Consider the following 26,471-nt stretch of genomic DNA (forward strand, 5'->3'; position numbering starts at 1 on the left):
TCACAGAATAGATGAAATAATTGAAATCATAATATTATACATGTTAAAATGTTCAAAATATTGTGAATTGCTATTTATAGACATTTTAGATTTTTATTTTTTTTATGAACGTTGATAAAAAATATTATTTGCAAGGTAAAAATTCTTAAAAATTAATAAGGTACTAGCATTGAGTATAGATAGTATCTATACTATCTATACTCAATGGTACTAGATTCATCATGTGTTTTTCGTGTACAATAATTATATATGAAAATATTTTAAATATATACCTATGCATAACTTTTTTTATTTATATAGGATAGGTAGTCATACCTATATTAAGATGAAATTTGGACAAAATATATACTTACCTAGTTATGTTTAATGTAAACTATGAATAATAATGATATTCATTATTTTATTATAGTTTTTACTTTTTTTTGGCGGGAGGGAACTTCTAGAGTCTAGGACCATCCCATCTAAGAATACAGACATTTTTACTTAAACCTTTTCATGTAACTTCTAGTGTACCTCGAGGTCACGTATTGCAATGCATTTATTTAACTCGTTCATCAATGATATTAATTTTCCAGCTCACGAGTTATGTCATTATTATATGTTAACTACTTTAAAGTTTAAATTATTATTTTGTATTACCTATTAAAACCTCCAATGATATTATTACAAAATAAATAAAGTTAGCGGTCACACATTCTCGTTTCGTTCTATAATTATTATTGTATGATATTTATAAATATATATTTTATATATATTTTTAATTCGATTAGACAAGCTCGAGTGAATTGTCTACTATCAATACATCGGCTATTCAGTAGGTGGAATACATATTTAACATCAATGTTGACGACACAGACTCTTATGACTCTAGCTCTACATTTATATTATATTGTATAGCCATACAATTTTTTCACTATTTTATGATATATCTTTTTTATATTTTAAATTTGATCAGATAAGATCAGGTATTGGTATTGGATCATTGGTTGATTCACCTCCTGCTTAATCAACCATTAAAAACTGAGTAAGTTTATTAAACTTATTTCAATCCATTCATTCATCTTATAATCAATCATATACTTGAGTCAAGTTCCCTGTTTCTATTTAACACCTACTGGAATACGAATAATACGATAGATTTAACATTTTAAAGTTTAAATTTAAACCTAATTTTAAGTTTCTATATATATTATTTTATAGTTGTATATTTTTTACACGCTCTTATTGAATTTGTCTCAATACGTAAAAAACGTAAATATTTATGACTTTAAGATTTCAATATTATGTATATTAATAAAATACATATTTTGATATAAAAATAAATTCAAAATTCTATATTATGTAGAACATGTAGATTGTAGGTACTCGTTTTTTAAGTGACTAACATAGGTACTTATTATTTTATATATTAATGACAATAGTTTATATAAATTGTTTGAAAATAACCATAACGGAATAAATATACAACGTGTACAAAGGTATACAACAACGATTACCTTTTGTCATGTATAATCGAATCTAATAATAATCTAAAATATCTAATAATAGATATATGATACTTTTTTTATTAGGTCTGTGATATTTAATATCTACATTAAAGTTAATACAAAATTAATTAATTAATTTATGAGTATAATATAATATACAAACATTAATAATTATATTTCTATTTATACTTATACAGTTATACATCGCCTCAAATAAAGACGTGTTACGTGGCGTATAGTATAGGCAAAATAGGTACAGTACTGCAGTGTTATTATGATTCCGATAATTATATAATGTTTAGCAAGTTTTTATAAAGCTGCGTACACACGAGCGAACAATAATGCGACGTTCGAAGTGAGCTCACTCGAACACGAACGAGCACACGTGAGCATTCGGATGATTTCTGTTCGTTCGTGTGGACACTTTGTAGTGTGACGTTAAATATTATTCACGAATTACATTAGGCATTTAGGCTTATGCAAAAATATTAAGTATTATGTAAATTATTTATATTACTTATTTCCCAATGATGACAATGGAAACAACAATTGCGTATACACTATACATTAATAGTGTACGGTCAACTCAGTAAAATATATGTAGTGCAGTGCAATACTATTATATAAATATAAATAAATGTATAATGACTCTATGACTTAGTTATAATATTATGTATTGGACACTCGGGAATAAAATATGCGTCAATATGTCTCCCGGTTATCAGATTATTCATCACAATTAATATTTCTTTAATTTTAAATGTTAATTTAATTTCTCAAAATAATAGGAATATTAGGAATAATAACTTAAACAAACGTATATTCTTCCGTTAAACAGCTAACTATGGCAAATTTTCAAAAAAAAATTATTTAATTTTTTACAGTTAAAAAAATAGTTGTTTTTTACTAGATTTTTATTTAGGGTGGTACATTACCGAAACTGGAGAACAGATTTTGTTATTTGGGGTCTTGATAGATTCACATTGGCTAGGAAAAGTGCTGTGAAGATTTTCAGTCTTTCAAAACTTTATCTTCAATCATTAACTCACTACAAAACTATAAAACTGAAAACATAAAAAACGCTCAATAAAATGTGTTTTAATTTTTTTTGAAGCTCTGTAGTGAATTAACTATAAACAAAGTTCTGTAAATCTTCACTGCACTTCTCCTAGACAATGTGAATCTAACAAGACCTCAAACAACAAAATCCGCTCTCCGGTTTCGGAGATCTACATATCTCACTAAATTAAAATATTAAAAATTAATACATTTCTAAAAATTGAAAATGAAGAAAGTTTACATGCCGATCTCTGACTTGGCAAGCGTTTTTTTAATTATGTAATACAATTATAAAAATGACAAATTACAATTATTTTAAACCCTGGTGTTATCCCATATCTAAGTCCCATATAATTTGTTATTTGTTCCAAGTCGAACGATATGCTCGAAGTATTTTTATTCCATGACACTGACCTTTTTTATTGTCCTGAGCACAACTACCCCAAGGTTTAAAGATAATTATTATCTTACCTAATAGCCATGACAAAATAAACATAAATATTTTGTCATGCTAATAGCTATGTTAGTAGTTTTTGATTTAAGATGTAATAAATAATAATTAACAAGTACATTTTTATTTAGAATTAACTATAGAAATTATGAATATGGCAGATAGTAATAATAATATTATATTATTCGATATGGCTAAAAATGAAATGTTTGATATCAATGATAATTTGAAAATTTTAAGACGAAAACTGCAAGGATCATATACGATTGCCATGTAAGTCACTGAAATATTAAATTAAATAAAGTTGTATATTTCAATATATTTTAAAAACAATTTATAGAAATAAACACGAGATCACCGTGGATGTCTTAAATGGTGTACAATTAGTTGTATTTGGAGGTCCACGTGCCATGTTTTCAGAAGCAGAATTTAATTGCCTTCATAAATATATTGATCTTGGAGGATCTGTATTAGTTATGTTTTCTGAAGGTGGTGAAAAAGAGCTACATACCAATATAAATTATTTATTAGAAGAATTCGGTATTATGGTTAATAGTGGTAAGAATATTTTTAGTTTTAAGAAAAGTAGAAATTTACTCTATTGTACAATAGGAGTTTAATGTACTTTGTCCTTCAATAGGTTACTGTAATCGTTGTGTTAAATTTGAATTCATTGATACATTATTGCATACAAAACGATTCTGATAGTTTGTTTCTATATCACTGATTACATTTTATCATACACGGTGTTTATATTACTATTATAATAATTTATTTTATTATTAGTAATACATTATAAACCAAAGTAGGCAGAAACTTAAAATTAATCTAAATATTTTGAAAATACCATCATTAATAGATAAATGTACTAAATGATACCTTTGTTAAAATGTCAGCTCCTCTCTAACATTTTTGAATTATAATTAAGTAACTAACATTGTTATTTTTAGTTTAAATATCTATTTTCATCAAAATTTTAACTAAACATATCTATAAAAAAATTACGCTTTAATATTTTTTTTTAGATTTTTAGGTTTCAATAAGATCTACTTATAAGGAATATTTTATTAAATTGTCGATCCTTAGCTATACAAATACAAATTGATTGTTTAAATAACTTTAATGAATTATATGAAAATTTGAACTTTAAATATTTCAAACAAATTTATTCTATTCTTTAATTGATCCTATATCTTAGTATCTTACATCCTTACAATAAATAACTATTTTATTTTATTTTTAGACTATGTATTACGCACACATTATTATTTATATTTCCATCCTAAAGAATGTCTGGTTAAGGATGGTGTTGTTAATGAAGCAGTAGCTAAATATTTGGACCGAGAAAATGAAAGCCCATCGAAGTAAGCTAACAATTAATTTATGTGTGTATATATTTATATTTAATATATAATATAAGTTTTACTGTCATAATTTTGAACGATTATTTATGGATAATCTTTTACTGTACGCAAAAAAATAATGTTAAATTGTAATCTTCAATATTCTGATAATTGGTAGAAAAAAATTATCTTAATTTTGAATTACATATTTTTTTTTAAAACATTTTAACACCATATAATAATAATTATATATAATATAAATTGTACATAATATACTATGATACTTATGTTAATTATAAAGCAATGATATATATACAATACAATTCTGTAAGATATAATATTAAAGATTTAAAGTTAATACAACAGAATTGATTTAATTTAGTTCAATCTATTTTGTGAACTGAAAAAGAAAACAACTCAGTCTTGGATTTAATGACAAAGCTCTACCTCTTTGATATATTTAAACAGAAGGGTCTCAGGCTAGTTTTCTGGTAATGATCATTAAACTATTTGATAACTGGAATGCTTACCACCCACATATTAATTATAATTTCTGAATACATATACAATTTATTTGCTAATTAATCAAAATATTTCATAGTTAAATGATGAATTAACTATAAAAGAGCATAAATAATAATTATTTATTACTTGTATTACTTGGCAGGTACCAATAAAAAACATAATTATACATTAGCATCATATGTTAAACAATAATACAATAACAATAACTCCTAATGTATTCGCTATCTATATTTAACATGCTCGCTCAGGTAATACTGAGTGGTCAGCGTTCCATTTATCCTTGGGTTTAATGGTAAGGATATACCATTATCAATCCTAAATTCTGGTTTCTGTAGTAGTGTATTCTCTTGTAAGTTCATTGTGTTAAACTTTCTTGTAGTATAAGTTTATTACTATCCATGTATACTTATCCAATAAAGTATTGGACTCAACATTACTTCATAAATTCTAAATTAAATTATTTGAATAGAATCTATTTAAAATTTTTAAATTTAATTAACCAATCTATAATGTATTCATATTTTATTTACTTATTGGTGAAAGATGGCTTAGCAATTGTTTTTAACCTTTTATATTTATCAACTAATAACTGACAAAAAAAAATTGATATAATTTTCTTCTTTTGTCTTTAATTTATTTCTAGGCTTTTAATCATAATAATAAATAACAAATAATTTTCAGATGTATAAGTTTTGTGTTTCCCTATGGTGCTAGCTTAAATGTTGCAAAGCCAGCTGCTCCTATACTGACTAGTGGTTCTGTTGCTTATCCTCTTAATAGACCACTCTGTGCTTTTTATTCTGCTTCAAAGTATTCCAACAAAGGTACCATAATTAGATATTTAATAATACACAAATTGCATTATATTGTGTTTATTAAATTCACCCTTTGCACTTTTTCATAAGATTAAATAGTTATCTTGTAGCTACTTTGATTGTTTTTAATAATTATCTCAGTAAAATTAAATTATTATTTATTAATATAATAATTAAATTAATATATTATTTTAGCCAAAAAAGGAAAACTAGCAGTCATTGGTTCTGGTCATTTGTTAACAGACAAATATATTAATTGGGAAGAAAATGATAAAATCCGTGAGATTTTGTTTGATTTCTTGATCACGAATAATATAACTTTAAATGAAATTGATGCTAATGATCCTGAGGTATGTAACGAGCTATAATATTTATATCTGTATAATTTGTAGTAATTAACATAATATATTATCCCATAGAAGAATTACTTGCTTAAAAAAAAAGTGTTCCTCTAAATCTTCTATTAACTATTCTACTTATAATGAGTTTTATTTCAGTTAAACCTAATTTATTTTAAATATTGAGACATAACAAGTATAGTATCTCCAATTTAGTTTTGATTATTATTGACAATCAATTTAAAATAAAACATGTGCCATCAACTCATTTGAGTATTACATTAGTATGCCATTTAATAATAGCCAATAAGGTATAAAAAATTATTTTTAAGGAAACAAGAAAGCATACTAATTTGAAATTTTCTGGAATTTTAGACTTTTTTTTGTTATAAATTAAGCATAGTATGAAAAGAAACTTCTAATGACTACAAGTTAAGGGCTATCTACATACATTTTCTACTGATATACTAAATACATATAATGTATTCATAACATTTGGTTTTTCACTGTACATATTATATTTTACTAAATATATGTGAAGACTTAAAGTTGATAAAACATTTAATTTTCTACTAATATAATACATATTGTTTTTCTTGTTCAAGACTTCAGATTATAAAATGGTACCAGATATTGGAATGTTATCGTCTCGTGTTCGCACTTGTCTACAGCTTCAAGAAAGTTTGAACAATACAAGTCATTTTTTATTTTCGGCTGACAACATAAATTCCCTTATAGACACTAAATTATGTTCCTTAAACACCTCAATGTTACCAGATACAGTTGAAGCGTATAAAACATTAAGTGTACCCCACAATCAGTTACAACTCATTCCTCCTACGTTCAATGATACCTTACCTGTCTTACAATTTGCTGTAAGTATTATATTTTAAATGTGAAAGTTTATTATTTTTAATTTTTAATTATTTAAATACTATTTATTTTTTAGGTATATCCACCTCCTTTTCAAGAATTATCATCTCCATTTTTAGAATTATTCGATCTTGATAGTATATTTGGTTCTGAAAAATCGTCATTGGCAAATTTGGCTAAGAGTTGCTTAGAAGCTCAATCTAGTGAGAAAACAATTGAAGATAACATTAATCAATTTATTATTGATATTAATGACAATTTAGAAATAATTGATCATAGTAATGACTGTAAAGAAATAATACAAACAGTATTTTCATTAATAAATAATTTTAAAAAATAACTATTTTAATTTTAATATGTGCACCTAGATAACATATATATTTGTTATATTATTAACTTATTATTTATAATAAATATTAAAAAGTATTTTTGCACTATGAAAATATAGTATTTTCATTTATTTATACTTTATTTTTACATAATTCAGAATCCTATGTAATAAATTACATTTTTATACTACTTAAGTACATTTATTTACAATTTCTCATAGATTTTTAACATATAAAAAAAAAACTTAATATATTTGATTGCCACAAAGCATTCTGGCAGTCTTTTGTACTTAACACATAGAATTAATTTTATGCTGAGATCATGCAGATCTCATATCTACACTTTCTTCCATGTGCCTTTTTTTGATTTGTATAACACAAAAGATATCGCATAAAATATCAACGCCCAAATTAACATTGAAACAAATCCCATATAAACAGCTGTGTGATCAATAGACCAACCACGCATGGTTATACCTCGTAATGCTTCAATAGCCAATGTAATTGGGACAAACTTGTTGGTATACTTAACAAAATAACGAGCCCCTTGAGTAGGCCAAATAAAACCTAAAAATAAAAATTGTTTGAAAAATTATACTTTAATATTCAATAATAATTTATTTACCACATGCACACATTAACAAAAAATTAGTGCCAACTCCAGCAAATCCAGCTGCAAAATGACTGTCATTTGACAAAGCCAATACAAAACCTTCAAATAATAATAATAAAACATAATTGATATTGATAAATAAATTAGTAACAAGACACTAGTAATAAAACTAACCATATATCATTCCTGTTATTCCAATGACTATGAGAAGACTGAATCCAATCATAATAGATCCAATATATGGATTGTCATAGAAGACATACATAATTATTAAAATTTCAACTGCTTGAATGCATATGTATATAATTTGAATAATTGAATGAGCTAATGCTATTTCAAGGTATGTCATACCAGAAGTTAATACCCGGTCCAGTATTCCATCATTTTGCTCATCGAGCATAACAAAAGTTGTGAAGATTAATGGCAAGAAAAACATACATCTAAAAATGATTTTAAGTGACAGTTTATAAAATGTAAAGCCACATTATGTAAAATAATGGAATGCTTAGTCAATTAATATATTTACTGATTTCAATAAATAATAAATATTGAGAACTTATCAATCAACTATCTAATTCTAGCATAAAAATAAATGAACAATTTAGAAATACATACATGCATACTGTTCCCGGAGCGACAAAATGAGCAAAAGACCCAGAATTTGAACCATACAAAGCATCATGAATCTAAAATATAATAAATAGTTTAAAATGTAACTATAAAATACTTGGATATGTTAATTTATAGTTTATGGTACCTTAATGGGGTAAGAAAATACTTTATCCAATGAATCTTTACAAGAACCAACTAGATTTTTGAAAGCATCAGCTAAACTCAATGTCACGTCCCTTTCAATTAAAATTGACATATACCTATCTAAAACATATCCATACGACTGAATGATTAAAAAAGTTATATTATAATTTCTTAAAAATTAAAATCACCTGAATCGTCAACCCAAAACTCCAAAAAACTCTGATCAACCACATCATCCTTACTGTTTTCACCAGAGTTAACTCTATCCTTCAACGATTCTGTATAATTCCAATTAAACCGCAATAATGCCCAGATTTCATTTTTTCTTATAGCCGTTTTGGCATCTTCGATATTATAGTAGTCTCTCTGCAAATATTAACATTTTAAATTAATAGTATAATTATTACACACATGTTGAATGTTGATTTAAGTCTAAATTAACTAAATAGTAGGCATGTTATAAAAAAAAAAAAAATTTATTCTTATTTACATACAATTTTATAAGTTCTTTTATGAAGTTCATAAATTAATTGACAACTGCCATAAATGTTTTCGTTCAAAAAACAATTATTATTGTGTTTGTAAGTAAAATTTGCACAGTCTCTAAAATTGATTTCTTCATTTATAATTCCAATTCTAATGTTTTTGGGATCACGTCCGATCGCCATATTGAAAAATAAAGTTATAATGATAGGTAGACCCAACATTAGATAAGTCATCCTAAAAATGAGTTAATATCAAATACTTAAAAATATCTAAAGTATAAAGTATGATATTACAAATGATTATCAATAATAATTATAATATTATTACTGTTTATTTCTCCAAAGTAAAAATCGATTTTTCAACATCTGAGCCCGAAATCGTCTTGTTTCGAATTTTCTGTTATTGTCTAAAGGTAACAATTTTTTTTGTACACCACCGTCAATTGGCATCGAAGACTTCTAAATAATAATGTAACTTTAGTAAGAAACATAATTTTTGAATATGTAAATATATAATTTTTTTAATGCATTAAAATTAATAGGTAGCCAGGTAGGTCTGTAGATATTTAGAGTAAGAACCTTGTTAATTATTGGCGCAACTAGAGATATTTATGGGAATACTAAATTAATTTAATTATTAAAAAGTAGTTTCTTTAAGTTGCCCATTTTAACATTTACCTACTGATAATTCAAATAAAATATTTTAATTAATAAAATAATATTATAGACAATAGTCTCCTGACAGAGCCAGGATGGATGATATTATGACCCTCCTTGACATTTTTATAATAATTCAACATAATTGATTAATACTTTTGATAATTGAACATAAGTCCATTCATTATATACCTAAGTGACAAATAATTATATGCATTTATTTATGTGATAAATGATTTTTATTAGAGTAAAAGTAGGTATCAACCATTTGAAAAACTTGTCGCATTTTACTTCTACTCGGCTGACATTCAAACCACTAATAGCGAACTAAGAAAATGTCAGTCAACATTGAAATTAAATCATACATTTTTCATAACAGTCATAGTTTGTCTATGTTTTTGTTTTCATTGAGTAACTCAATATTTATAATTTTTAAAATCTAATATGTATCATATCCAGGCACGTATAAAAAAAATCGGGGGGGGGGGGGTTGAACCTCAACCCCTCTGTGTACGTGCCTGATCATATCATAGCAAAAGCCCTGGTTGCCCTGCCCATAATATTAAATAATATATAAATAGGTAGGTAGTAGGTATAACATATAAAAAAAGTATGAACCCAAAGAAAAATAAATTATTTACTTGTATGACTTTTGATGTATCGATCATACACAACTTGAGGAACACGTCTTCTAAAGATGAGCATCCATAACATTTCATTAAATTTTCTGGAGCATCTTCTGATAGTATTATTCCACTTCTCATCATACCAACTGTGTGTGCTCTTCTTGCTTCCTCGATATAATGTGTAGTAATAATAATTGTTTTGCCTTCTGAAGACAAGTCAGATAAATGTAACCAGATTCTAAAACAAATATATTTTTGGTACGGACAAATAGTAAATACTAAGTACGTTGTGGGTATATAATATAAATATATTATTAGATGGGTATTTTATGTACAGGTATCTAATTAGTTATTATACCTACTCGTACTTCATATAATACTTACTTTTCACTCAGTATTGGATCTAAACCTACAGTAGGTTCGTCTAATATTAAAAGAGTTGGATTGTGGAGAAGAGCAACTGCGAGGGAAACTCTCCGTTGTTGGCCTCCACTAAAAAATAATAATTTTTAAATTTCATTATTCAGTTTATCCACGTATGCTAAACTCTATATATTTATCACATACAATGAAGTTAATGTGCTACTGATCAATTTTTAATTTTAGAAAAGAATTTGCAGCCCTTGTAGTTCGTGATACGAAGCAAATTTAAATTTATACTCCCTTGACGGGCGATAGCTGCTACATAAAAATGTCAAGCATTTCGTGTATTTGTTAACACTGTACTTGTACATCCACTAATAGTTATTCTGACCAAGATTTCATTCTTTAAGGATAATATATTTTATTTGTGCTTACCTTAAATTGTTTATCAACATATTTCGTTTAGGCAAGTCAAATAAAGAATTGAAATATTTGTAACGAGTAATAATTTCATTTCGAGAACGACCAAAAATTGTTCCAAAATAGAAAAAAATTTCTTCGACGCTAAGTAAAGGATCTAAACATAAATCCTAAAAACACAATTCGTTGTTATATTAATATAAATATGTATTACTAATACTATAAATAAATGATATTACCTGTGGCATGTAACCGATATCATCAATCACATTTGATTCTAAATTAATGACACCGTTATCTAATTTCGTTCTTCCGACAATACAGTTTAAAAGGGTTGTTTTACCACATCCACTAGGTCCTAATAGACCATAGCTGAAAATAAAAAATAAACTCATCAACAACCGTATTAATCACATTATGTGATATTGATGTAAAATAATTAGTGTATATTTTATTTATACATCTAATAATTAATATAATAAATGCCTTTGTATACATTGTATTTCTACGGACGGTCAGGGAGACTCCTCTGAGCACGATAGCTGATGCGTTATATCTTTTAAACGCACTTCGTACTTCAACAGAAGCCGTCGGTGGTGGCTGTGGTTGGATAGCGTCCCTACACATCCTATTAAATAAAATGTAAAATAAAACATAACATAAGTAAGTATCAAATAATTTTATTTAATGATAAAATGATTAGTGTGGATATCTTTATAATTTGATTCATATAGCATTTCTGCAAACCGTAATAAGCTTTCATCACGCACATTTCAAATATTTTTGTAGGTATCGCAGTACAACACATTATATAGATACTACAGTAGGTATATCGTAAATCCAAATACAGTTATTATATTCAAACTGTATTATAGCAATACTTTATTCTGAATTCTAATATAGTTAAGCATTTAAGCAATATCAAAAGTTAAACGTATATTGTTAACACCGATGTGTGAATATTATTATCAACCAGCGACTCTTTACTTAACACTATAAATTATAATAATAGCCAATAGGCCATATTATTATTAGCAACACGCGCACGCCAGAATATGCCAATGCTATAGAATTCGTATTAATACGAGCAGAGCCCCTAATATTTTCCAGAAGATAGCTACTGCAGTTCTACATTGAATATTTGAATATTACCTTGATATAAGACTAATGCTAGTCGTAGACTTATTCACAGGCCACATCGCCGTGGTAACTTAATCATCCCGAGTTTTAGGACTTAAATTAATATATTGATATAAATGTAATAGCCAATAGGTACGTATAGGGTATAGCATTTAAGTTATTTTATATTTTATAAAGTAGTTCAATTTTCTAAAGTTGTTGCATTTATTATAAATTATCTAACTTTTTCACAAATATCTAAAGGTCATGATGAACATGCTACATCATTTAAATAATTATACATAATTTAAACGAGTGCTATGTCCAGGATGTCCTGTATAGCGATCACTACAGTACCTACCTAATAAATAGTAATGGTCGATGACCATAAAGTAATGTATAGCAACATAATATAAAGACAGGTATATAGGTACCTCTAACCATGTAGCCGTAGATTGTAGATAGGTATATAATATGTATACATTTATGAATTATAATTATTTGTCTTATTTCGTTTATAATACACTTATTGGGTTATACTTAGGTCGATTGATGAATGATGACTTATAATCAGTTCAGCCCAACTATATATAAATGTACTTGCCACTCATTTTAAGGTACCAACTAGGCCACTAGGAATGGGTTGATTTTAGGTCAATTGGCATTATCACTGCCCCGCAAGACGACTGTCAGCTATAATACATTTATGTATATAAAATATTCGATAATGATTTTGAAAATTTAATTTTATATTGTATAAGCCAGTTAGTAAATAAATTAGTCATTAATACGCCCAACTAAACATTTTGAGTTTCTGAGAAATTTTGATTTCCGTTATAATTATTAAATACCTATTAAATAATGATATTGATAGGTGTAATTACTAATTACTTTAAAATGTGTTCAAAAGTTTAAATGCTCATTACACTATCTCTTTACAGTTGTACACATTATACGGTAACTTGAAAATATTATCATAATTTGTCAAAAACTGTGGTGTGAACGAATAAAATTATTTTTCAAGACCATTATTCTTGTAAGGTATTATTTATATACTAAACATACACATTAATCTATAACAGTGATGTACGATATCAATAACATTAATCTTCATTAAAATTAATTTTTATGACCCCCCTCCACAAACATTTCACTACCCACGAATTGCGTATCAGTACGCTCATTATAATAATGTATCTACCTACATTATATTATAATTAAATTGTATTTATTTATAAACTGTTGTTAATTAATTATGGTCAATGGCACAATCATGGGTAGGAGTTTATAACGTTTAAGTTATGATATTACCTATAATAGTTGTGCGTTCAAATCACTAAAAAAAATTACAGTAAAACTTCTAAAAATCCAAATTTGAACTAATTCTTTATATTAAAGAAAAAACGAGAATGAACATGATTGGTGTATTACTTTGTATGACTGTACAGTATACATAATATATTTATTTATAAAAATAATGGGTATTAATAATAGAACCGTGAGGTACTAGTAAAAGTAATTAAGTATAAGCTTTTAATGCTTTTATATTATATCTTTAAGTAATTATACAGTGAAACACTCTGCTTATAATGGAATCGGGATCAACTGATTTTTCCGTTACAATGAGAATAAAATACACGGAATATAGATTATATTAATATACTTATTATTTTCCGTTTTATAATAGGGAGTTATAAGGAAATTTTACTATATTAGTTTAAAAAAACTTGTTTTTTATAATATAACAGTAGGTAGTAATTGAGAAGAATATTAAATAGTAAAAACTGAAGAAATGACTTACATTTATCAATAATTTGACAAGCAATCTTTTTATTCTCAAGCTATTTATTTTAATCCAACATCATTTATATGAGCATTTAAGACAATCGAAACTTTATTTAAGCTTTAAAGCATCCTGTAAACAAATTCTAAGTATCAAACTGATATTAGAATTTTATTTGGCGAGTACAACGATTTATCATTTTTTTTTTCAATTTGAAAGACACCCGTCCTAGTGACCCACCCAATTCCTGTACCTATTTCACTAGTCACTAGACAGCTTTTTTTTCATCTCAAAATATCTTTCATATTTTACATTATAATTACACACCTCATACCTACTAGGACTGCGGCAGCATGAAATAGTATTATATAATATATAATATTATTGAAACTCACGTTGTTATAATATAATATAATATAATATAACATATTATTATGTAGGTAACCTATCCATATTAAATTGTATTGTCTCAAGTATCGCGAGATTCAAAATAACTACGTAATAAATCGGTAGGTTAACAGGTAACATAAAAATAAATGATGTAATTATTTAATTTTGTTGTTGTGTAGCTTTATAATAATAATAGGTAAATACGTAACAAAAATAAAAAAATTATAAAATAATATATTTAAAATTTAATAATATCAACTATAAGTACATAGGTATCTATATTATATTATTTTTATTCGAATACGTTCTATGACCTTGAATTATATTAAATTATTCAAATTTTTAAAGTGAAAATTACTCACTTATACTTTTATAAAGTTATAGTGTAATTAGAATATTGTAATAAAAATAATACTATTAAAAGTGTTGATGGCAATATTAGATGACCCATATTTTTCAATTCTTTATTGCCTTAAATTGTTTTATTTCTTAAATGTGTATTAGTCCATTGCAGTATTATTGTATTATTCCAATATGAAATTAAAAATTAGTTACCATTAATTACTTAATTGTAATTTGTAATAAAAATATTTAAAAATTATAAATATTATATTATTAATATATACCGGTTTTTAGATTTTATGAACAAACCTTCGACGCTTAATAGTCCTACAATATGTATTAACAATTAAACAATTGCATTAATTATATTCTCATATAATATATCTTCAAAGTAAAGATATTATAAAAATGTCATAAAAAATAATCAACATATTCAATAAAATATAGTCATTAAAATGTGTAGAATAAAAAGAGCAGCTAAGTATATCAATACTTACTGAAGGTTAATTCACAAATAATTAATTTGAATAAATTATAATATTATATATATTACAAAATCAGGATGAATGTTTGTTATTATAATTATTATAATGTTATTACGTATACACCGTTGACAGATAAATGTATATTATTATTTATTATTAGAATTATATAATGTATACTATATTCTGTAAGTTTTAAATATTAGGTAGGTATTATAATATAATATTAATATTATTATAAATCATAATAATAATTTATTTAAAACTTCCAGGCAAAATTAGAATAATTCAAAAATTACTTTATTTGTATTTTATAATAAACATTTTATTAATTTCAATATCAAAAAAATTGCAATTATCAAAGACCGGATATGGTTGAAAAAAATTATTGAAATATAATTTTTAACTTGAAAACAATATGATAAATTCCATGTATGCAAATGATAAGCATTAGTTCTCGGCGATGGTGATTTTAACTTTTAATCGTAACCTCGCAATTTAACTTCTATAAACTATATCTATCTATTAACGATACATTTTAAAATAATTATTTATGATGTTATATACAAGAGATATAATAATTATGTTGCCTATGTGAAGTCCTAAATTTAATTTCACATAGAAGTACAAATTATATTTATTTAAAATTTAACTTCTCCAGGTAATTACTTGATTCTAAAAATAATTTAGAGTTTACTGTAAATCCTGGAGCTTTAATACAGTGTTTATAGTTTAAACTTTATCAAGAGTTCGTAAAAAAGTAAAGTTACAAGGTTAATAAAAAACGAAACAGAGTTAATATAAAGTAGGTAACCTTGTATAAGTAAATATAAGTTATACATTTAAACTATTATAGTTTTAAATATGAGGAGGTACATCAAATAAAATACAATATAAATATCATACAATTTACATCTTATTCAGAACTTAATTTTTATAAATACAACTAATATTATCATCACGCTTTGAAAATGAATTTTTTTGATTTTAAAATATTAAATTTCATCTTCATAACAATATTCTAAAATTTTGGATAGAATTGTAAATCTTAATAAGACTATAGCTAAAATTTTTGGATTAAAACTACGTATGTCAAAAATATGAATATAAAAATCCAAATGATTCAAAAAAATAATAACTTTACTTGAAATGAGAAAAAGGTGGGCAAGTGAGTATTGCTCTGCTATACCTAGGTGCGTTTGGTGTAGAGAGGAATTTGTTATAAAGTAAATCATAATGGATTTTGTTAAAATTTGAATTCAATGATGACCTATTGTATATGATGAAAAACGTATTCTTTCTCGAAAAAAATCTTAAAGGTATAAACTATTAATTATTATATGACTTACCTAGTTAATTATTAACTAAATAAAGGATAATTCAATTTTAATACATTTATTAATTTCTACTCCTACATGAAGTAATTTAATAACTATAATTTCTAAGAAATAATTCATTATTATAACTTTAGTGTGGTCCTTCTATTAATATTGTATTATAATTTATAGCTATAGATGGCCTCAATGTCCTCAATCCAGTATTCTAATAATCTAACAATTTCTTTCTCTTGCATTTATAATATTTAACTTGATTACATAATTATGAATATTAGATATTTTTATAGTTTTAATATATATAATATATATAAGTTACCGCATAATTCAATGGCACAAATTATTATTTAATAAAAACTACTTAGTGACTAAAAATAAAAATAAATAAATGTTTAGTTTTAACTATAATACATATCATTCAATATTCAAAGCTACTTAAATTAATTTATGTAGATTATTTAGATTTTTAAAAGTAGATAATAGATGATACCTATTTAAATTTACACTTTTATTTCTAATTTACTATAAAAAAAAAAAAACAAACAACGATTACGGTTCTATATTTTATAAAATGTAGTAAAACACAAAAAAACTGTTAATCAGCACCTATTCGCAATATATCTTGGATATCTATAATACATAATATATATAAATTTAAAAAAATTGTATAGTATTAGTTAAATCAATCTAATTTAAATAAGTAATTATCGATAGTTTAAAAAAAAAAAAGTTGAATTTTATAAATTGTTTTTTGATTCTCATAAAAATAAATGATAATTTAATTATGTATGATTATTATTACCTAATTAATATTATTAAAATATCTATATAGGTATAGTGAATGTGATGATAGTGTAGTACATAAACATAATATAACATAATATCATATTACGTCTTTACACGTAATTGATGTAAAATTATTTAATGTATAATTATATGAAAATTCTATTATCCGCGTTCTTATATAATTTATGATATATATATATATATATATATAATTTTAACATAGTCATTGGTACCTCTAAACAAAATTTGATTATATTTACATTTAAAACCCTAGATAATTAGCGATTTAAGCGATACACCTACCTTCCCCCTAATTTGATGTATATAGGTATACCTACATTGGAATTTCAAATAAAAAAATTTTTTACTTTTATACTTGGATTTGAGAATGTATGATGTCGTTCAAAAAATTTAACAGAAAAATAAAGAAGTTTTCTCTAACTTTAAATCATGTAAAAAAAATATTTTTGAAAATATTAAAACTTTTCATGATAGTGAGAAGTGTTTATTTTTAAAACAATCACCCTGCATGTACAATATCATGTACGATGTACCTTATATACCTAAGCATAACGTTGACCGCTGAATTACTATAAAGTGTCAATTCAATGTTATCCAATTAATATTAATTAAATAAATGATATACAAGAATGGCAATAATATCAATCATTGCATTTCCGATTGACTAGTTCATTATCAATATAAGTGTATAACTATATAAAATAATACCAACTATTAAGATTCAATTAAAGAAAAAATGACATTGAAAAAATATATATTTCCGGCATGATAAAACATTCGTTACCATTTATCACTTATTACAAATCAATTTTGATACTTATTATTAATAAAGAAAAAATGTTGACGAAATCTAATATTACTGGGACGGAGAAGAAATTTTAAATTATAGGAAAGAATAGAGACAGTATACCTGTTGTTGCGGCAATGGGCTTGAAAGGTCTATAAAAAGCCGAAGTAGAATATAATGTTAATATTATAATTGTATATAATATTTATCGTCTGTATAATTGTTTATAAATTTATAAATAATATAATATAATATATAAAATCGTTATTATAATAACTTATTTACTGTATGTATTTACATTATTGCTGTATTAAAATCTGAAAATTAATTTATTCTCATTTATCTATATAACTATGTTATTAGACAGTAATTGTAAAGCCTAATTAATTTAAATTATATTATGTACAAATTATTATATGTAAATATTGTAAGATTGGTAACATTACAAAAATATGAAGTGTCGTATATAAATTTTAAAAATATGAAATTTGTTTTCACAACCTTACAAATATTATGTAATACGGTAGTGTATCCGTATGTACCTATTATATCATAATGTATGTTTCCAGAATGGAATTGAAGGAAATATTTAGTACACCCAACGATCTGTGCATGCATTTGTATTTATTTATCTAATGCATTTAAACTTAATGAATCACATTTTAAGACCTGTCAGTTTTAACAGGAAACTTCAAAGTAAAAACTAATTTTTTGTTATCTAATTGAAATAATTTAACTACGTTTTGCACATCCACTGATACAACTAGTTTATTATGTATTGGAATGAATAAAAAATTGTCTCGTATGTTATTCTGCACTGACCATATATTATTACCAAATCAATGTCCTACTTTCACCATGCTGTGATTGTGTATCGATGAACATTTTAAATTTAATTCCACTGCAGCTAATAAAGTGTAATTACTTATGGCAGTTTTTAAAATCTTATGTCATATAGGTAACTTTATTTTATTAACACGCGCGCGCGTATGAATATATATATATATATTATATATACGTACCAATAGTGTTGTGTATTATAGCGTTATGTTCGTTATACAGATACATTATAAACAAGTAATATATATTGGCATGTAACCTATATATAGTATATGTTTTTTTTTTTTAAATATTTAAAAAATGTTTTGACAGCTAATGAAAAACAAAACTATAAGTACCTACGAATTAATAGGTAATGAAGAAGATTCAAATCAAAATAATTTTACTAAATAACAATAATTATACAAACATTTGCTCAAACATGGGTATTTCCATACATTAAAATTTATAAGTATTAAGTATAGTGTAAACTACATATAGTTCGATACATGAAATGCAATAAACACGATGCCAAGTTTAAGGTAACCTATATGCATGTTGTGTAACGTAAAGCCACGGAATAAAGGGAAAGTACAAAATAAAAAAAAATATGAACTACCTATACCTATCTACCTAACGTTATTGTTGCTCCGGAGTCCGGGTCAACACTTTTCGACGCGTTTTTTTAATGTGAAATATATACCTATATAACAAAAACCACTAACTACACCTATATATAAATATATAATACATATATTTTTAAGACGACTGGTTTGCTTTCAGCAGCTATTCAACTGCTAAATGATAGATTAATATCAATACGAAAAAAAAATATATATTTTTTTATAAAGATTTCAGCTAGATCTTACATAGGTAATTACATAATTTTATTTTATAATTATTTTATGTTTTTGAAAATATAAATATTTTTTTTTTCATTATGTTTCTAATAAGTGAAATATCTTAATAGTTAAAAGATATTTTGTCATGTATGGCTACATAAACAAAATAAATATATATATTAAATATTAATAAAACTATTATTTTAATTGTTTGTTGTTTAAATTAATTTAGCCTTAAGTTATATGGAACTATGCCGTTCTATAATAAGTATTATGCAAATTTCTATATTTTACAATTATACAGTATTTTTGATGTAGGTATACCAAATGTCTCCTCGAAGGTCTTTTACGTAAAATTCATAAAAGTCCTATGAGTTCCATGAATATATTATAGTCATCACGTCACTACATTATAAAAATATGACATATTAATGTTTTAACCTCATTTGACGGCCAACGTTCAAGTTTTTTTTCTGGTTATGAAAAATATCCTAACTCATGAAATTTAATAGTAAACAACGTCATATATACTTGTTTAATCATAGAATAAAAACTCCGAAATACGATGAAAGCTCTTAACAAGGTCCATAAATAAACTAAACGTATAATAATATCATGTATATTTGTCTATACTCGTATGTATATGTATATTGTATACTATATATATTGTGTGTGTATGTGATTTTTTGAATATAAAAATATTATAAAGTAAATTGTTTTAGAATATTTTTATTGCTTCATTAATTGTGAATATACGTAATTATAAAATGAAATGTATAATTACGTGTGTAAGTATTGGAATAAATTATAAAGTTCATCTAAAAGTGAAATCTGAGCCTTGAATCCATTAACCTTGACCGAAGGAGAACACATACAGAAAGCAAAAGTGTTCCCGGAGAGAATAAATATAATATTATGAACCCCTCAGGCATTTGAACCAAATGAAATAATGGAGATGTAATAGATATAAAAAAATTAAAAATACAGATCTTCAATTGAAGAATAGTCATAAACAATAAATTAAAGTAATCTGGCCTTTATTAAATTTATCGTATAATCTTGTAAGTACTTATACGTATATAATTATATAATTATATTAAACGAGTAGGTAGTATTGTTAAAAAAGTATATATATGATCAATCGTTTTCTATATACAATAATTGATTACTCATAAAGTCATAACCATAAGTCATAACAGTTTGATTGAAATCTTGTTTTATATTTAATTATTTATAGATACTCGTCTAACTTATTTTATTTATTTGGTTTGATTATGTCATCGATAATTTATGAATGATTTAATAAAATCAACAGTTTCCATGTTTTAAAAATTTCAAACGGAAAAAGTTTATCCTTAATATATTTTGTAATGAATTATTAAACTATTCTACAATATAAGTTAAACGTGATACTTGTAACACAGTAGCTGGTATTTCCCGTTTATATGAAATTTAAATAAGCGTGTTTATAATAATTTGAATAACACAATTTTCTTGTAACTTGTAAGTAACCAAATGGCAAATACTAATAAATTGAATAATTATGTTTTAATAAAGTTAATTAATTTTTGATAATAATAGGTAATTATATGTACCCAGCATTATATTTATGAAAATTATATATGTGTACATATTTTTATTTATATACCTATAAGAATATACAATTTATTATAACATATAATATTCTGAAGGTACCTCGTAACTAAACCAGTAAATTATATATATTACATATTTTAATATTTATATATTATTAGTCTATCATGTGTGTATGAAAATATGATACACTACCTACCTATATATTAAGGTAGGTATTTAGCAAACAAATATTATGTTTGAATCAATGAATAGTTTAAACTTTTTTTGCATTAGACGTTTGTTGATAATGAAATTCTAATTTTGTAGATTTTGCAAATACTTATCATAGTGTTGTTTAATATCCCAACTAATTGTCTAACTATAAATGTTTAACAATATTTCCCTATATCAGAGGGTACGTAAGGCATATGTTCTTAGAGTCCAATAGTCTGCAATTATCGACTACAACATGTACCAGGTATCTATTATAAAGTTTTAATTCTTAAATTAAACATGTATATTTACCTAACGTTAAAATACCTATATTTAGTATAATCGTGTATCGTTTTAAATAATCTTAAAAGTATTAAAAAGTTAAATCAGAGAAAAATGATTTTTTGTCAGTTATAATAATATATATATAAGTAGGTATATAGCTGTATAGCAATTCACAATTTTAACTTGCCCATTTTTGCTATTAACCTATACATATTATGTGAATACTATTTATTATAACTTACGATTTGAAGTGGGGATTTGCGAGGACAACTTAAAATAAATAAACAATGTAAATAAAATTATATTTTAAGAGTAGGTACTTATGCGAGTATAAAAAGTGCTTTGTGGGACCCGTTCTTTACATTATTTTTCGTCACTACCTCTTTTATACATTACACCCTATCGGACTTTTTTTGTTTATAAATTATTATATCTACTAAATTTACTAACACACGCGCGAAAATAAAATATTTAAATATATTTTAACGGGGGACATGAAATTCTCAGGGCCGCCGAGATATACCTACGGATATTATTCTACTTGGACAACTATAATACAGATAATAAACCTATTTTCTCCCATTTCCCACATAACCTAGTCTAGACTCTCTGAGATATTACTTTTGTATACCTATTGATTATGAATCATGGCCTTATCGATGTATGGCCAAATGTATTGTTTCAATAACTATAAACACGGCTGCACCCGGTTAGGCTATAATGATACAAATTAATATTGTATTATATTGACAATTATTAAGTTTGTTGATGTTGATAGCTAACAATTTTTTTTATTAACATTTATAAACACGGTTTTTGATATGGTTAAGTTAAATTACATGGATATATAGAAATATATTTTACCAGTTTCCTAAAGATTTACCTGTAGCGAAGACCCGAAAATTATGAAGGGCTGTAATATATGATGTATTGATGTGTGTCGTAAGAATCAATACTAGTCGACCTTACATACGAATATAATAATAAAAAAAAAACTGTTCACCAACTGCAGTTTAAAAGATGACCGTGACATACACTATTTGATTAAAATTCACATACAATAATATAAGGAATACAAGTGAAAAATACTTCAGTGATGGATGGCAACACTTTTATACACAAAAAAATGATGTCCTCGTAAAGTATGCGGAAGTACATATTATTTTCATCTTTCAAGTGGTGTTTAAATTTGTCAAAATAAACATAATTTAAAAACTTAAAATTGAATATATTTAAATTAAATACAATAATCTACGTAGCTCGATAAAATAGCCAGACAATAATAATTTATGCTAACGACTATAGAAATTGTTATTTATTAAAATATATATATATAGGTATCAGCTATTTTCCGCAAGTAAAATATACTTATATTAATACTTATAATTTATACAAATACTTATATCTTTAGCCAACTCGTGTACATATATATTTTAGTTTTAACTGGTCAACTTTTAACTGAAATATACTTATTTAAAATCTTTTCATAATAACAAAATAATTAAATTCAATATTTTAAAACAGTTTAATTAATATTATGTAATTTGTATGAATTAAAAAGACATAAAAAGCTCAATCTTGCGTTAGGTACAGTTTTAAAAAAAAAGCCATACTTCAATTATTAATAAATATCAACGCTACCTAAGTAATAAAATATAATTCATATTATTACCGATAACAATAAGTACACTTTATTTTATTATCTTACTGAGTAGGTATAACCGGCAGAAAGATAACTTTTGTTTCCATCATAGAATTAAAAATAATTGTATAACTATAACCTGACCCATAAAACTTATTTTTTCTAAATAAAAAGATTATTATATTATTTCAAAAATTTGATCAGTCTAAAGTTAAACTTATTAAATATTCAATGATAAAATAATTATATTAATAATTAAAATTTTTGTGAAACACTTGTGTAAAATGAGTAAAACGAGTACCTAAATAAAACGAGTTCGTAAGTTAGTCTTTTAAAAGAGCTAAATCTATTAAATCTATTCACAAAAGAAAAATTAAAAAAATGCTCTAAACTGTTTTAAATTGTTTTAACAAACAAAATTAATTTAATAATTTATTTTTTAGTACATTTTAGGCATCTTAGTGTGTTTGGATCCAATTTATGACAATTTAAGATTTTATAATGTGTATGACGAAGGTACTCGAACAAAATGTCAACAGGATTACTTAACCTCCACGAATTTAAACCTTTCCAGGACTAAGATTTAGATAGGTACCTATAGTCAGTCACTAGTCTTATATTTACAAGGCAATTGGCAAAGCAAATATGAAATAACCTAAAATATTATATAAGATGATTTAAATGTTTTAATGGAACCACAAAAAAAACTGGTGTAAGCAGAAGCCTGTTACTGGTAGGTACATACCTACTACAACCATTCATAAATGAAACAGGCCAAATGAAAAATACGATATTATTAAAATTAAAAATGTTTAGTGGACTGCTTATTAGTTAATAATACTTTTTTAACACTAGATATTATAGTGAATGTATTTTTAAGTATAAATATTTATTTTATTTATTTTTAGAATATAGATAATATTATATGCTAATAAGTTATTACTTATTATGAATTATGATACATATGTAGTATTAAATAGGTACCTTCTTACACTTATACAATTTTAACATTATTAAAACTACCAACAACAAACAAAACTTCGATAAAATGCCTTTTTAAAAAAAAAAAAATATTTTAAATTACAAAAAATAAAAGAACCAAGACATGGGTAACTATTATAATATATTTAGATATAATATAAACACCTAAATAATTACATAAATATGTACCTACTATACAAAATGATTGTATGGGTAGATACAGACAGTAGTTAGCAAAACTACAGTGAACCCATCTGTGAAAATCTAAATAAAAATATAATGTCTATTAAAATATAATTGAATCTTTAAACATTTTCTAACTCATCTGTGACACGAAATTTGTGTTAAGTTTAGTCTAAGTAGGTATATTAACATTTGTGTACGGAAATAAACTATAAAAACAAAAATAAAAAACCTGATGATAATAATTTATGTTTTATTCCATAAATAGATAGGGTTATTGATTATTTACTATAACGATTTAAATATTATAATAGCCATTTGGCTATCGTAATATACAGATAGGTCAATTACCTATAAATTATCACACTTGCACATAGTTACAGAAAATCGTGTATTGATAGTTAAGAAGGAAAAAATAAGTGACGAAGGACGTGTTGCGTGCGCAGTGCGCACACATGGACAGCTTATATGGTTATTAATAAAACTGGGCCACACTATCAATTGTTACGAAATGCATTCGTTTTCTTTTAAAAACGACTTATTAAATTCAACATTTTAACAGCTTAAAATATTTTTAAAAAGTCAAAGAAGTTATCTTCTTCACACGTATTATGACCGTTACATGATATTAATAACACAATTTACTAATTATTTGATCCGGATATTTTATTTATAAAACAGTTACCAAATATACGTGTATATTTTATGATTTATTTTATGTAACAAATATCTACACCAACCATATAGCTTATATGTATTTTATATATTTTATTATTCGAAACGATTAAAAAAAATGAATTTACTACAAAAGTATTCCTTCAGCACCTATCTATATATCTAAACAATGTATTTACTACATACATATACCTGATACCTTCATTATATACCTAAAAATGATCACTTAATAGAATATATAAGTATACAATTTGTTAACTCATATTTTGTACTACATTTAGACTTTAAATACATTTATACACAATATTATTAAATTAAGCTGAAATAACTGTATATTTTAAAAATACGTATGGATTTTTAAGTATTTTTACTTGAAATATTTTTATTTGACTTACTTGGTAAGTTATACGATAATCCTTCCGAAAATCCAATCATGTGTGTACTAGAAGATCCGACCTGGTACTGGAATGATCAGTACCAGACTATAACATACGAGGTCTTGTTAACATTATGTTGATGTCACAGTCACACGGGGTTATTACTTACTAGTTTGTGGCCATCGACCATCAGCCTCGATATAACATACCACTCGTTTTATTAGGCAGGTATCTCCAACCATTCACACTATTCTACAGGAAGCCCCTCCATTTTTTTTTTGTTTTGTTTTTGCAACACGGTGTAATTTTAAGTGAACGAAAATACATTTAGAATGTAGATAAAGATATTGTACACTGCAGCAACATTATGTAACAACAAATAAAAATATAGGTATAACTACGTAATATATTATTATACATAACATTTTATGTATGTGTATTATTATACTTGTATTTTATAAACGCGGTTTACGTAGGATCGGTATACATACTACCTAGTATATACGTCCTACATTATATTATTGTAACCACATTAAAAATAAAAAATTAATTTTCTTAAACCTTCTTCTTAAAGCACATTTGCAATTTTAATAAGGTACCTACTTAATAACTGTAATAATACATATATTTTAGTTCATTTTATATACTTTATAGTTTAGGTATAGGTACTGAACGCCGGTGTGAATAATGGTAAT

The 26,471-nt window shown here is 24.9% G+C and overlaps 2 protein-coding genes across 2 annotated transcripts; one reads left to right on the forward strand and one right to left on the reverse strand.

Annotated features, from left to right (window-relative positions):
• The first annotated feature begins 3,017 nt into the window (after window positions 1-3,017).
• LOC132932081 (intraflagellar transport protein 52 homolog) lies at window positions 3,018-7,334 on the forward strand. The gene is made up of 7 exons (XM_060998284.1): window positions 3,018-3,270; window positions 3,338-3,555; window positions 4,241-4,361; window positions 5,547-5,689; window positions 5,876-6,030; window positions 6,624-6,893; window positions 6,968-7,334. The coding sequence occupies exons 1-7, from the start codon at window positions 3,146-3,148 to the stop codon at window positions 7,229-7,231; spliced, it is 1,296 nt and encodes a 431-aa protein (XP_060854267.1). The 5' UTR covers window positions 3,018-3,145; the 3' UTR covers window positions 7,232-7,334.
• LOC132932080 (ABC transporter G family member 23-like) lies at window positions 7,318-26,093 on the reverse strand. The gene is made up of 15 exons (XM_060998283.1): window positions 25,946-26,093; window positions 25,795-25,881; window positions 11,637-11,768; window positions 11,380-11,512; window positions 11,156-11,310; window positions 10,742-10,849; window positions 10,373-10,595; window positions 9,403-9,533; window positions 9,084-9,309; window positions 8,778-8,955; window positions 8,591-8,709; window positions 8,449-8,519; window positions 8,008-8,273; window positions 7,846-7,932; window positions 7,318-7,787 (listed from the first exon to the last, which is right to left on the reverse strand). Exons 3-15 carry the CDS (start codon window positions 11,765-11,767, stop codon window positions 7,558-7,560), a joined length of 2,058 nt encoding a protein of 685 aa, XP_060854266.1. The 5' UTR covers window position 11,768; window positions 25,795-25,881; window positions 25,946-26,093; the 3' UTR covers window positions 7,318-7,557.
• Window positions 26,094-26,471: the final 378 nt, after the last annotated feature.

The sequence above is a fragment of the Rhopalosiphum padi genome, chromosome 1, assembly GCF_020882245.1.
Source record: "Rhopalosiphum padi isolate XX-2018 chromosome 1, ASM2088224v1, whole genome shotgun sequence".
NCBI lineage: Eukaryota > Metazoa > Arthropoda > Insecta > Hemiptera > Aphididae > Rhopalosiphum > Rhopalosiphum padi.

Excerpts from the sequence above, each read along its gene's own strand:
- LOC132932081 (XM_060998284.1), top strand. The coding sequence starts at position 3,146 with ATGAATATGGCAGATAGTAATAATAATATTATATTATTCGATATGGCT. Across the intron at positions 3,556-4,240 it reads CGGTATTATGGTTAATAGTG|ACTATGTATTACGCACACAT; the intron begins GTAAGAATATTT and ends TTTTATTTTTAG. Across the intron at positions 4,362-5,546 it reads GAAAATGAAAGCCCATCGAA|ATGTATAAGTTTTGTGTTTC; the intron begins GTAAGCTAACAA and ends AATAATTTTCAG.
- LOC132932080 (XM_060998283.1), bottom strand. The coding sequence starts at position 11,767 with ATGTGTAGGGACGCTATCCAACCACAGCCACCACCGACGGCTTCTGTT. Across the intron at positions 8,520-8,590 it reads TATTTTCTTACCCCATTAAG|ATTCATGATGCTTTGTATGG; the intron begins GTACCATAAACT and ends ATTATATTTTAG. Across the intron at positions 8,274-8,448 it reads GCTCCGGGAACAGTATGCAT|ATGTATGTTTTTCTTGCCAT; the intron begins GTATGTATTTCT and ends AATCATTTTTAG.